General features: G+C 46.1%; 1 protein-coding gene across 3 annotated transcripts in view; it reads left to right on the forward strand.

Moving 5' to 3' along the window:
- The window catches only part of ARHGAP17 (Rho GTPase activating protein 17), a 90,050-nt gene that overhangs the window by 23,864 nt on the left and 52,260 nt on the right, over window positions 1–13,926 (forward strand). For all 3 annotated transcript variants that reach the window (XM_043560264.1, XM_043560260.1, XM_043560261.1), the window contains one exon: window positions 11,362–11,401. In XM_043560264.1, the coding sequence (XP_043416199.1) occupies window positions 11,362–11,401 (40 nt within the window). The remainder of the gene's footprint in view (window positions 1–11,361; window positions 11,402–13,926) is intronic.

Here is a 13,926-nt window from a genome sequence, read left to right on the forward strand (position 1 = left end):
ACTGAGACGTTGATCCTTTGATGAAGGGTTTTTGCTAACTCACCACATACTAGGTCTCTGAGTTTCTGTGCGTTACGTGCCTGTGATTCTGTTTGGGGGCCTCCAGCCCACGCAGTGTGACCACAACCAACTCTTTGTTGTAGTTGACCGGGCTGCCCGCTTCTGTTGTGGTTTTATCTTTGTGTGGCCTGCACTCGGCCGTAACTTCTGGGAGAAGCTAGAACGCTTGGTCACTGCAGAAGCCTTCCACAGATAAGACTTAGCTTGGGAGTTATCTGAAGGTGGCGGTCATCTGTCATACTGCTCCGGACAGCTGACGCTCCGTGAACCCTCATCCGGGACCACATTAATGAGCTGAAGGAGATGAATGGCATCGCTAAACGATCACTGTGGTGGTGGCATTATCATGACCATCGTTCCCATTTGACTGTGGAAGGCATGGGCACTCATATTTGCAGCGACCAAGCAACAGCACTGGGACTCCCAAGTCAGATCTGTCTGACCCCAGAGCCCTGACTCAGCTCGTACTGCATTCCGTGTCCTTCTTTGCCTGTGGTGAACCTTAAGAGTCTGCCAGCCCTGGGGTTCTTATCACTCAGCCTGCAAAGGCAGGAGCGTAAGCTCGGTTGTGAGTCACACACATCAGACCCCGTTCCAGGCAGTACTGACCCAGCAAGGGTGCGGCCGCGGCCCGTTCTATGGGAGCCCCTCTGTTTTTGCTACTGCCAGCCATTTACTGCTGGACCCTCTTTCTGTCGCGTCCTGGTGATTACCGCGCCACCTGCCAGCTTCGGTCCTCTGACCCTCCTCCCTCGGGGGTTCTCAACCCTCGCCGTACTTTGGAATGGCCGGGGAAGCTTTACAACAGAATGCCCGGCCCTACCCCCAGAGGTTCCTTCGGTCATTCCGGCTTGGGGCCCGGGTATTAATCTTTCTGAAACCACCTTGGGATGTCATAGAATTTGCACGTTTTAAGTGCAACACTCGGTGATTTCTTTCTTTCTTTTCCTTTTTTAATGTTTATGTTTATTTTTGAGACAGAGAGAGAGACAGACAGACAGACAGACAGTATGCAGGCAGGGGAGGAACAGAGAGAGAGGAAGACACAGAATCCGAAGCAGGCTCCAGGCTCTGAGCTGTCGGCATGGAGCCTGATGTGGGGCTTGAGCTCACGAACTGCGAGATCATGACCTGAGCCGAACGCAGTCAGACGCTTAACTGACTGAGCCACCCAGGCGCCCCCAAAACTCAGTGATTGCTTAGCAAACCGACAGCATCGTGTGACCGTCACCACAGTCTGATTTTACAAAAGTTCTCTCACCCCGATGAGATCCCTTAGGCCATTTTAGAGTCAGTGCTCAGTTCCACCCCTGCCCTCAGTTAACACTAATCTGCTTTCTGCCTCTGTAGATTTACGTTTTCTGGCCATTTCATACAAATGGAATCATCTGGGGGTGGCTGGGTGGCTCAGTCAGTTAAACTCCAACTTTGGCTCGGGTCACACTCTCACCGTTAGTGAGATCGAACCCCGCGTCGGGCTCTGTGCTGACAGATCGGAGCCTGCAGCCTGCTTCGGATCCTGTGTCTCCCTCTCTCTCTGCCCCTCCCCTGCTCGTCTTCTGTCTCTCTGTCTCTCAAAAATGAATATTAAAAAAAAAAAAATGGAATCACCTGTAGTATTTTTAAAGCCCCCAGGATTATAATGTGTAGCTATGGTTGAGAATCGCTGTTACCTCTTGGATTTTTCTTTTTTTTTTTTTTTTTACTACTGTTGCCTAGATTCACAGTGGCTCAGAGAAATCAATAGGCGCCTACAAGGGCTGCCTTTTAGATAAGCTGTAAGCGTAATGGGCACTTCAGATAAGCCGTAAGCACAATGGGTCCTGGACTGAGAACTTAATGATCATTTATAACCGGATTTTTATGGGAACGTGCTTTTCAAAGTCCAAATGTACTGACTTAGGGAGAAGCATTTGGAAAAGAGCTTGCACAACCTGTCTTAAGATGCGGAGTGCCTCCCTGCCGGTGGCCACGGCACTGAGTCAGAGCCGAGCCCTGAATTCGTGTGGCCTTGCCTTTGGCACTTCTGCTTTACATTTTTTTGTGTATGGCCTTTCGCCTCCGCCTGACTTCTTGCCCGGCTGTGGCAGTAAACTGAATCCCCCATCCCAGAACCCCCGCCCCTCCCCGATAGGATTTAGCTCCACATGCTTTGTCCGCATTGAGATCCTTTACAAAATATGTCTCACATATTTCTGCTGCTTCAGTACATTTTGAAATCTCAAACTGAGCTGCCCTCAGGCCCAAGCAGGTTTACTATCTAAATGACTCCCCTGGGGAGACCACTGCAGGGACTTGCACAGTGTCCCCGGCAGCGAGCTTCCTTCCGACTTTGCCACGAGCAGAAATTGTTGGTGGAGCACATGGTTACAGCAGGGACAGCAAATAGATTCCATTGCGTGTGCCAGAGGGGGAAAAAGGCCAACTGACCAAACAAAAAGCTGTGGGATAAGCTTACGTGCGTAGGAAGACAATAAAACCCAATTCCGTTTATCTGAGAATATAACCTTTCATCTTATTGACTGGAATTCAAATAATAATATAGAGATTCAGTTAAGAGCCATCAGGGTTTTGTTATCGTTGTTTAAGGTAAAAAGTAAACGGTATTAATCTTAGGAAAGCTATAAATATGAAGGCAAATATGTACGTAGGTATATGTGTTAGGTATATACAAATAGGTATTAGGTATATTTCACCCATCCTGTTACCAAAATACTTTGATCATTTTCCCTCTGAAAACTACCCTTTTCCTTTTCAGTGTTATGCGGGGGTCTTCTGTTTTTCTTTTCCCATACTTTGCCTTTAGAAGTCTATAAACCCTCTTTTAAGTCTTTTAAAACTACTTTTGGAATGTGTAACAAATTGTTTCATTTATAAAGTGTCATAGGGTTCCTTTACTTTTAAAATCCAAGTAGGTAGACTTCATATCACTGCCCAGAAATTTAAGAAGACAGCTAATCTAATGAGACAGAACAGGAAAAACTCACCCAGTAGTTCCCTGGCTCACTATGAAATGAAATCAGACGAGTGTGTCCAGACTGGGCACAGAGGCTCAAGTGGGTTTTGTAAAGGCTTGTACCAGGAGAGGACAGCGTTGCTCAAAATCTGGTTCCTGGCAGAATGCATCTGGCCACTGTCATTTCCCTGCAAATATAAATTTCATTGCAGTCGGTGACCATGTATGTCTTTGCCCTATAGACCGTATTGAGACGCCTCAATTGATTGGTCATAGTTTATATTCTTTCTCAAACATGCACTTAAATATTTGCAGGTAACCAGCATTTCAAATCAGTTTATTAAAAATTCTCTCCATGTCTCCCCCCCCCTTTTTTTTTTGATACACCCAAGTGTGATTGTTTAAGTGAAAAACCAACAGAATTATGAACTCTCGTGTGGCTTGGTCAACCAAAGCCGTCAACACCAGAATCTTGGGGCAGTGGGAAGGCACTGATGTTTGAAGTTCGTGTTGGCTCTCGGGCCGTGTGTTTGCCATCCCTGGGGAGAGAGGGACTGAGTGGAAAAAGGTGAGCTTTTGCTCTCGGGCTGAGAGTGGCTCAGAGCTGGTGAAATCCCGAAAAGCTAGCGGCGCCGCTTGCCTTCAGAAGAGCAAGTTGGGAACGCGCAGCCATCCCCCTTCAAAGTAAGAAGAATTGGGAGTGATTAGAAAAGATCGAAGCTTCTTAGGAAACCACACTGAACCGGTACACAGATCAGAGGTCAGCAAACTATGCAGTTTTAAATGTTTGGGAAGAAAATCAGGAGAATATTTTGTGACATAGGAAAGTTATGTGAACTCACATTTCAGCGGCCAGAAGTCCCGGTTATTGGAACATGGCCAGGTCCATTCGTCTGTATGTTGTCTGTGACAACCTCTGTGTCTCAGCGGCAGAGCGGAGTAGTTGCAGCGGCAACGGTGTGGCCTGCAAGCCCGAAATATTTACGATCTGGCCTTTCCGGAAAAAGTTTGCGGACGCCTGACCCAGGCAGTTGTATTTATTTAGAACTTGTCCTGACATTGGTGTGTCGGTAAGGATCGGGAAGAGAACAATAGTTACAATATTTCAGTGGGTTTTGGGGAGGGGAGTGGGTGGAGGTGGGTAGGGGGAGGAGAGACATCACTTCTGATTTCCGCCTGTCACCAACGTCACCAGCATCGGGCTGTGCCTCACATTTGGACTGTATCATCAGAGTCAGCCGCCCCCGTTCATTTTAGCAGCAGCTTCTCAAACATGAGGCGGGACTTCGGAGGAGGCCGGCTACACGCCTCCAGACCGGCTTCACGTACCAGTCCTCAAAGTGACTCCAGAAAGCCTCCTTGCGAGGTTTGCACCACACCCCGTGAGGATCACTTGGCATCCTGGTTGGGAGGCAGCCAGAGAGTAAATATTTTGAGCTCCACAGGCCGTCTGGTCTCTGTCGCAGTAACGCCACCCTGCCGTTGTGGTGTGAAAGCAGCCATAGATGATGCACAAACGTCTCAGCCTGGCTGTGCTCCAGTCACACTTGATTTGTGCACACCGAAACTTGAATTTCGTATCGTCCTTGCGCATCGTACGTATGTTCCTCTTTGGAGTTTCTTTCCCCCACCCCCAGCCATTTTAAAGTAAAAACCATTAGCTTGCCATACAAAAATAGGCAGTGAGCTAGATTGGATCTGTGGGCCATAGTTCGCTGACCCCTGGTAATATGGGTAGTTTACTTGCTGTATTTTTTTCATTGGAAAAAAAAAAACAACATTAGCTTTGGAAGGCACTATCATGTTTTAATTTTAGTCGCTGTGGATTTTACTGTGGAAGGCAATTCTACGCACACGTCTGCTTTTCTGCCTACTGCTATTGAATTTTTTTCTTGCTACCTCTGTTGAAATCTACAAAGACCTTTTTTTCAAACCATTCTCTATTGTTGGGACAGCCATTTGCTTTTTCATTAATGCATTCAGTGTGTATTTACGAAGCACCCACAATGGTGTGGCAGGCAGGTGGCCATGGCAAGCCGGGTGCTCCGGGGAAGGGGGCAGTGATGGCCGAGATAGACTTGGTCTCTGCCCCCGTGGATCTGTCTGGCTCGCAGGGAAGAGGTCAGTCACGCACAGTGCTTGGCAGATCACAGCATGCATTGAAGGTGTGGACTTGAGCATTTGTTTCCACGGTCCCATAATACGTGCGTTATGCAGGTGGATGCGGCCCACGTGCAGTAGTCTGTATCCTGGGAAACAAGGTGGTGTTTCACATTAGTGGCGTTGGGCATTTGAGTGTACTGATGGCAGAAACTGCTCCAGAAATCAGTCCACAATTAGAGTTGGAAATTGTCACGCCAGTTGGAGATTTTCCTTTGACCCTGTGCCCTAGCGTAAGCATCTGTGTCTTTCCGGGTAAGTGGAACTGCTTCAGGTTGGGGGTGTTTCCATTTTCTTCTGGCCCAGTAAGAGTGAGACTCCCGTTAGGCACGACTGAAAGCCTGGCCATTACCACAACCAGTCAAGGGAACCAGGGAAGACATCAAGGCCTGCACGGCCCTGCCGCTTGTAGGTTTTGGGGATTACAAGGGAAAAAGTTAATGCTTTACCAAAAAGTAATAAATTTAAAAATCCTGCTCTATGTAAGTAAGCCTTGTTTGAATGACTAGTGAGATTGCACAGTGGCTTGCATAGGAAAAAACAAACCCCAGAGTAAAATGGTGAGCCGGAAGTGCTTTCCTGCTTTGTATTGTTTTCCCAGTTACAGACAGGAAACATTCAAGTGTGTTTTCAAGCACAGAACATTGGACACAAAGAAGGCTCTGACGAAGCAGAAAAAAGACCCGTATACAAAAAGTTTAGGTCTGTGTAGCAAAATGTCTGATTGAAAACAATGTGATTTAGCAAGTATTATGTTTAACGTTGGCTTGCGCTGTCTCTAGGTGCCTTGATAAGCTTAACATATTGCTCTCCCTCTTTGCTTTATTCATGAATTTTAAAAATCTGATCAAAAATCACATCTCAGGGGCGCCGGGGTGGCTCAGTTGGTTGAGTGTCCCAACTCTTGATTTCGGCTCAGGTCATGATCTCGCGGTTCAGATTGTGAGATTGAGCCCTGCATCAGAGTCTGTGCACTGATCTCGAGGAGCCTGCTTGGGATTCTCTCTCTCTCTCTCTGCCCCTCCCCTAGTCACACTCTCCCTGTCTCTCTCAAAATAAATAAGTAAACTTAAAAAAAAATCACATCTCAGTAAAAACCAAGTTTCTGTGGCTAGTAGACTCTTTGAATGGGCACCGTGGCCAGTATTCTGAGTAATTGCTAGACTTTCCCTGGGTAAAAATTCTACTGGCAAATTCTCTGGTAAAGATGAACACTCCCAAACAGTTCAGCAAAGAAAGGGCTGAGCCTTGGACCAGACACAGTGATGAGAAAGATCGAGTCATTTGGAGCACATATTGGGGGAGGTAGGGACCATGGTGGTTCCCTAAAATTAAGGTGGGGACAGCATAGACCAATGGGGGTATCTTTGTGTGAAGGAGCCACCCCAGTTTGTATGTTACATTCCAGATTCATGATTCGTCACGAAAAGTAATCTTCCCAGATAGCCTGTATTCATGGTTTAGACGACTTAATGTTATTAAAACCTCCATACTACCCAAAGCTGTCTACAGATTCAGTACAGTTCCTATCAAAATTCTAATGGCATTCTTCACAAAAAAAGAAAAACAATTGTAAAATCCACATGGAACCACAAACAACTGAAACAGCAAAAGCAATCCTGAGCTAGAAGAACGAGGCTGGAGGCGTCACACTTCCCGATTTCAAACTCCTTGATCCTTGAACAACGTGGGTTTGAATTGCATGGGCCCACTTATATGCAGATTTTTTACAGTACAATACTGTAGATGTATTTTCTCTTCCATACAATTTGCTTAATAACATTTTCTTTCTAGGGGTGCCTGGCTGGCTCAGTCAGTTAAGCGTCCAACTTCGACTCAGGTCATGGTCTCGCAGTTCGTGAGTTCGAGCCCTGCATTGGGCTCTGTGCTAACAGCTCAGAGCCTGAAGCCTGGTTTGGATTCTGTCTCCCTCTCTCTGTCCCTCACCTGCGCGCGCGCCTGCGCTCTCTCTCTCTCTCTCTCTCTCTCAAAAGTAAATAAACATTAAAAGAATTTAAAAAGTAATTACATTTTCTAACTTTCTTTATTGTAAGAATACATTAAATAATGCCCATAACATATAGTACATGTTAACCAACTATTTATGTTCTCAGTGATGCTTCTGGTCAACAGTAGCTACTAGTAGTTAAATTTTCAGGGAGTTAAAAGTTACGTGCCAGTTGTTCACTGCACAGGGCCAACACCCCTAACTCCTATGTAGTTCAGGGGTCAGCTGTATATTACAAAGCAGTAGTCATCAAAATAGTATGGTATTGGCATAAAAAAGATACATAAATGGAACAGACTAGAAAGCCCAGAAATAAATCTGATTAAGAAGAGATATTGGATCTCGTTCTAAAATTAATTTTATCAATGTAATATATGGCTGAGTGTCCATAAAGGCAGGAAACATAGTGTAAACTTATTTTTAAGCAGCATGTTAACATTTTCATATAATATGTTCCACATATATTTCAGTCTCCAGATAACTTATTAGGTGAAGTACCTCTAAATCGAAAGCAAAGGGTCTAGTTGGTAAAATGAAAAAAAGGATAATAAATATATTGATTTGCTTTGTAGTTTTTACACTTTTGTATTCTTGTATAGTTTTGTGCAGACTGGCAGTTGGACTCATTGTTTTCAGTTAGAGTTATGCTTCACTTGAAACCATGTCAAGCATGTCACTAAAAAATGTAACTAACGTACTATTTTTTAAACTTTGAAACTAAGTATGCATATAGTCTAAAAAGTCAAATATAATAGTAAAAGGCTTATTACAGTAGATCTTCTCTCTAGTAATCCCACTCTCCCACTTGAGACTCTCTAACCCCAGAGGAAGCTGTTTTCAAATTTCGGTTTATTTTGGCATTTACTCATGTCTACATGTATAGATAATATATAAACAGCTATCCTTCAAGTCATCTAGTTTTAGTTATTACCTATTGGCCCCCTGTCATGAAAACTGAGGGCTTAGTGCTCATGTGTGTGATTAGTGTGAGATCACACACGCTTTAGTGTATGATTTCCCTCTTTGCTTCTACTCCTTTATCCTTGCAATGCACTTAGAGTACAATTTTTGGATATATTACTGTTTGGTATTTACATTATTATATCCAATCAATTATTTGCAGCTAAGCATAGTAATGCAGTATGATTCTTTCTGATGGGCTTTTTGTTTTTCCCAAAGTTAACACTTGCTTTGTTTTTACATTTGCTTTATTATTTTTGTGGCTGTTGCAGTGCTGTGCTCGCTCATAAGTGTTTGACAGCCCCCCGCCCCCCCCCCCCAAAGCCCCGGTTTGTATTGTTTGCATTTCTTTGTGTTGTATTCGAGTTTTCATTTCAAATGACCAGTGAGGTCACTGAACAAGTTGCTGAGAAAAGATGTACACAGTTGGTTTTCCTATACCATTGAGCTGTTACTAATGTTCTCATACCTGCTAACAGCCCACCTTCGGGTTTTGAAATTAAGTTTTTCTCTTCTGTTACATTTTTTTAAAAATCCCGTTTTGTAAAAGGACTTATTTGCTCTGAATCTCTTCTTTTGAACTTTGAGTGTTTTAAGAGGCCTTGAGGGCTTTTCTCTGCGTACACTTCTACTTACAGAAGGCAGAGATTTCAGAGCTCTGGCCAGAGAAGATGAGGCGAAAGTTACACAATCTCGTGGTGGCATTTTGCTAGAGGAGGGACAAGGCTATTGGCGAATAGGAGTTAGGGTGAAGCTGTGGCGGTCTGCGAGGCTGACTGTCGGAGTTCTTTCTGAGGCTGGTTGCTTGAGCTGCTGGTCAGCTGGGGCCCTGCTCCACTTCCCTAACTGGCATGACTACATATGTTTGGCGCTTCAGCAATGCCTGGCACCATGTATGCCAAGCAAGGGCTGGGATGGCAGATTTTGGCCCGCCGCTTGCAGGACTTGTTCATGGAATTTAAAGGTGGCCTCCTCTGAAAGCTGGGGCCTCATCTCCAGGCCCTGCCCCTGCACACCAGGGAGGTATCTGAGTTAGGTCAGAGTTCTGATTTCCTGCAGAAACTGATGAGTGAGCCATTCATTCCCATTGGCATCTCTGAGTTACGCAGGGCGCCGCGGCGACAACTGGCGTTGGAATCCTCTGTGGCAATGCTGGCTTTTACTTGACATGCCATGACCCAAGTGTGGGCTGGAAGCGTGCACCACCATGCCTCATGCAGCTGGTGCTGCTCTGAGCTTAGCAGCGTTTGAAGGTCCTTCTCGGGGGTCCTATCAACTTGCCCGCCAAACGGCTTTTCCTTCTCATGCATTAGATTCATTCAGAGGCAAGATCATGCAGCCTTCCATTCTGCGATATGTCTTATTAAAAGGCTTTACATGGGGCGCCTGGGTGGCGCAGTCGGTTAAGCGTCCGACTTCAGCCAGGTCACGATCTCGCGGTCCGGGAGTTCGAGCCCCGCGTCGGGCTCTGGGCTGATGGCTCAGAGCCTGGAGCCTGTTTCTGATTCTGTGTCTCCCTCTCTCTCTGCCCCTCCCCTGTTCATGCTCTGTCTCTCTCTGTCCCAAAAATAAATAAACGTTGAAAAAAAAAAATTTAAAAAAAAAATAAATAAAAGGCTTTACAATTCTGGTTCATTGATGGTCTGCCTTTCTCCCCAGCTCCCCCAATGTTCGGGGCTGAGAAAGACTTTTTTCTTGTCCCTTTAAAAGTTTCCTTGTTCGAGGGCACCCGGGTGGCTCAGTCGGGTGGGCGTCTGACTCTGGATTTTGGCTCAGGTCATAATCTTGCAGTTTGTGGGACTGAGCCCCACGTCGGGCTCTGTGCTGTTGGCATGGAGCCTGTTTGGTATTCTTTCTCTTCCTCTCTCTGTCTGCCCTTTCCCTGCTTGCATGCTCGCTCGCTCTCTCTCTCTCTCTCAAAATAAATAAATACTCAAAAATAATAAAAGTTTCCTTGTTCGTTTCAATGGGAATTGGGCAGGGGTGTCAAATGACTCGACTTAAATCACTGTTTGAACCAGAAGTCCCACTATGGCACCTCGATTGCCATCATTCTGGGTATTACGTACAGCAACAGTGCTGCCCCTTTGGACTGCAGAGGAGTCCTCGGAAAGTACCGTGATCTGGCAACTGAGGCTCGAGCAACTCAGGCTGTTCCTCTGCCGATTGATGGCCGCCAGGTCGGCTTTCTGGAAAGGTCTACCTAGTTAATAATAATTGGAAAGCATGAGTGGGAGAAAGCTGTGAAAATACTTTGTTTCTTTTTAAAGTAAAGATGAGATGCCTGAAGGAAGGAATACTCAGTTGTTACTATTTGTGTGTGTAGTATTGAATCACGTTCCTGGATTTGTGACAAACTTGTTTCAGTAAGGCTGTGAAGCTCAGAAATGATCGTTTTAGGAACTGAAGGTTCAGCTTCTCTACAGTGGTCTTATTTTATTTTTTTAAAATTTATTTTAAGTAGGCTCCATGCCCAATGAGGGGCTCAAACTCATGACCCCCAGATCTAGAGTTGCACATTCTACCGACTGAGCCAGCGAGGCGCCTCTAGAGCAGTCTTTTCTCCAAGGGTGGCCTGTGGGTCTCGGCCATGGAATTCTGGGAGGAAAGGGCCTCTTAAAGAAGCAGGATTGTGTTCCAGACCTGCTTTTGAACAGAGGTAAGGCCTGGAAACTGGCATTTTAAATCAGCACACTCCCCACCCTCAGTAATTCTATACACGCCCAGGTCTGAGAGCCACTGGTCTTGAGGCTTTGTTCTTGTTTGGGGTTGCTATTCTTTGCAGACTTTTGTTTGCTGGTTTTTTTCTTTGGTTTTGCTCAAGGAGCCCTCTGATTGGTGGAATTTCCACATTGGTGGAATTTCTCCCCATGTTATCATTCATTTCTTCCTGTTTTATTTATTTTTTATTTTTTTATTTTAGAGAGAGAGAGCGTGCATACACAAGCGGGGAACAGGGGGAGACAGGGGCCGAGGGAGACGGAGAGAACCCCAAGCAGGTGCCACCCTCCACACAGAGCCCGACGTGGGGTTTGATCCCACGACCCTGGATCATGACCTGAGCTGAAGTCAAGAGTTGAACGCTCCACCGACCGAGCCACCCAGGCGTCCGTCCCTAGCTGTTTTGTTTTAAACTCTGGGATAATAATTGTTACATTTCACGAGTTCCTTTGTATTTCTGGATTTCTGACTCTGAGCTTTTCATTTTTTCCCACAGAGCTGAGAAAACAGAAGTCCTCAGTGAAGATCTGTTACAGGTAACAAAATAAAATCTTCTTAAAGTGCTTTGCTTAAAGAGGAAAACAAAACAAAGCCTCATCGGCGAGAACTGAAGCAGATCTGTGTCCGTACGTCTGTATGTATGATCTGAGACACGATGAGACTGATCGGCCTGGTCCCGAGCAGGAAAGAAACGCAGTTGGGTTGCACGGTGATAAAAAGGGGATCGGGAACTTCGGTGTCATGTTGTGAAGTTCAGATGGGGCTGTCCTGCTTTCAAGTGCCAGGTGTCGGGGTGGGGTGGGGGAGGCGCTGGCTGGCCTGGCCGGTCCACTGGCACTGCAGCCTAGTCACGGGTCCTGGGCAGGCTGCGGGCCTGTCGCTCGCTGCTATGACGGTGTCCTTGATGGGACAGGCCCTGCCAGCAACAGCCTAGAGTTTCCACTTCTTGCCTCTCATGCTATCATTCTCCACTTCTGGGCTGAGTTGGCTCCTGAAGGACTTAGAGTCTCAGTGACGGTGACCAGACCTGTCAGAACCACCCTGAGGCCCTGAGGTGGCCTGTTACCAGCCTGGACTTTTCTACCCTGCAGGAGGGATATTTCCTGCAGGGACCTCGGCCGGGGCCACCGCACTTCGTCTCTCACAGGCTTCCCTAACTTTGGGGCTGGGGGTTTCTTCCAGAACGCCTGGGACCCTTTGTACACATCCCTTCACTCGGCCTCTACCCCGTTCCATCTCCGCCCACCCCAGAGCACACCAGGAAAGACAGAACCCTTCTGCACTGAGGTTTCTCTTAAGCCTCCTTGCTTGTGTCCTTGCTTCTCATTCCATGACCTTCGGCAGGTCTTTTCACCTGAGCCCCTGAAGACCAGCAGTCTGCTCCCGGGTGACTTTCTGTCTCTTCCCACAGAGAGGAGCTGGCATAGCTTAGAAAAATGGTGCCATGCCAGCCCATGTCAGAACATCCTTCTAAATTATGACAGCCACCTGCAGGTAGAAGATTCTAAGAGCACGTTTTTTTTGTTGTTGTTGTTGTTTTTAAGGACCGGAAGTTTTTATTAAGAGTAGGAGGGTTTTTTTTTTTTTTTAAGAATTATTAGATAATCATATTCTTTTTTTTAATTTTTCTTTTTAATGTTTATTTTATTTTTGAGAGAGAGAGAGAGAGAATGTGAGCAGGTGAGGAGCAGAGAGAGAGGGAGACACAGAATCTGAAGCAGGCTCCAGGCTCTGAGCTGCCAGCACACAGCCCAATATGGGGCTTGAACTCCTGAACCGTGAATTCATGAGCTGAGCCAAAACTGGACACTTAACCAACTGAGCCACCTAGGAGCCCTGACAATCTTATTCTTAGTAATATTTCCTCATTGGCTTTTATCGTATATTTCAGCTTCACTTTCAGACTTTCAGAAATGTTGCTTGGGCTCGATAACCTTTAACTAGACTAGGTTTTCACATCAGTGTTCTCTCTCCCACATCCGACGTTAGTAATAAATATGCACAACCTCCTTGAACCCTTGAATCCCCAAGCCTTGCAGGCAGTTTGAGGACTGCAGAATTCCCACAGGAGGCAGGTGGCAACTGTCTGCTCCTGTCCTTTCTAAGAACATCCACGGGGGCCTCAAGAGTTTGCCAGTTTCAAGGAATGCCTTGTTTCATCATGCAGATGCTTACCCCCCACCCCCACCCCACCCCCATCTGCCATCATTGCCACAGGTGTTTCCCCCTTCTTTGACTGTAAAGAAGAGAGTCCTGTTTGAAAGTGTGGAGGCTGGTGCCTGCCTACCCAGGTCTTTCCCTGACTGGCTCTGTGGCCTCAGGGGATTACTTAACTTCCTGTGCCTCAGTTTCCACTTCTCTAAAATGAGGATAATGGTGGTATCCACTCCATCAGATCATTAGCAGGAATTAACAGGTTAAACGGGAGAACACTAGGGATGGATCCCGGGCCATAGAAATTTTATTTTTTGTTTCTGGTGTGAGATTTCCCTTCACTTAGTCTGTGTGCTCCCTGTTTGATCTGTGAGAGCAGTTCAAATGGCTCTATTTTGCCTCTTATTTTTTGCTCATAAGTTTGTTGTGCTTGTGTGGAGTTTCCCTGGGAGGCTGTGAACCCCAGGAGGATGAGAACTACAGCTTATTTACTGTTGTTTTTCTGATACCTTGCACAGGGACTTAATACATGTACTTGACCTTTCAGCAAATATTAAATGAACACCTTGCGTTCGTGTTCCAGACAGTGTTCCGGGTACCTGGGATAAATCTGTGCACAGAACAGACCAAGGTCCCTGTCCCCCAGTGGACTTTATAATTTTCTAGTGGAAATTAGAATCAAAGCCAAATGGAGTTTTGTGGGGTTTTGTTTTTGTTTGATTTTGCCTGTTTTTTGTGGTCAGTAAAGAAGTGCATATTAGTTTTCCAGTGTGTTACAATGTGGTCATTATAAGATGAGGGGTCAGTGATCTGGCCTCTGCTCCTTACATAAATGTGCCTGCTCAATCAGGGCCCTGGTAGTCGGGCCTTGGCTCTGAAGAAAAGCTGTGGGGCGGGGGCAGGGGGG

Source organism: Prionailurus bengalensis, chromosome E3 (assembly GCF_016509475.1).
Source record: "Prionailurus bengalensis isolate Pbe53 chromosome E3, Fcat_Pben_1.1_paternal_pri, whole genome shotgun sequence".
Lineage (NCBI taxonomy): Eukaryota > Metazoa > Chordata > Mammalia > Carnivora > Felidae > Prionailurus > Prionailurus bengalensis.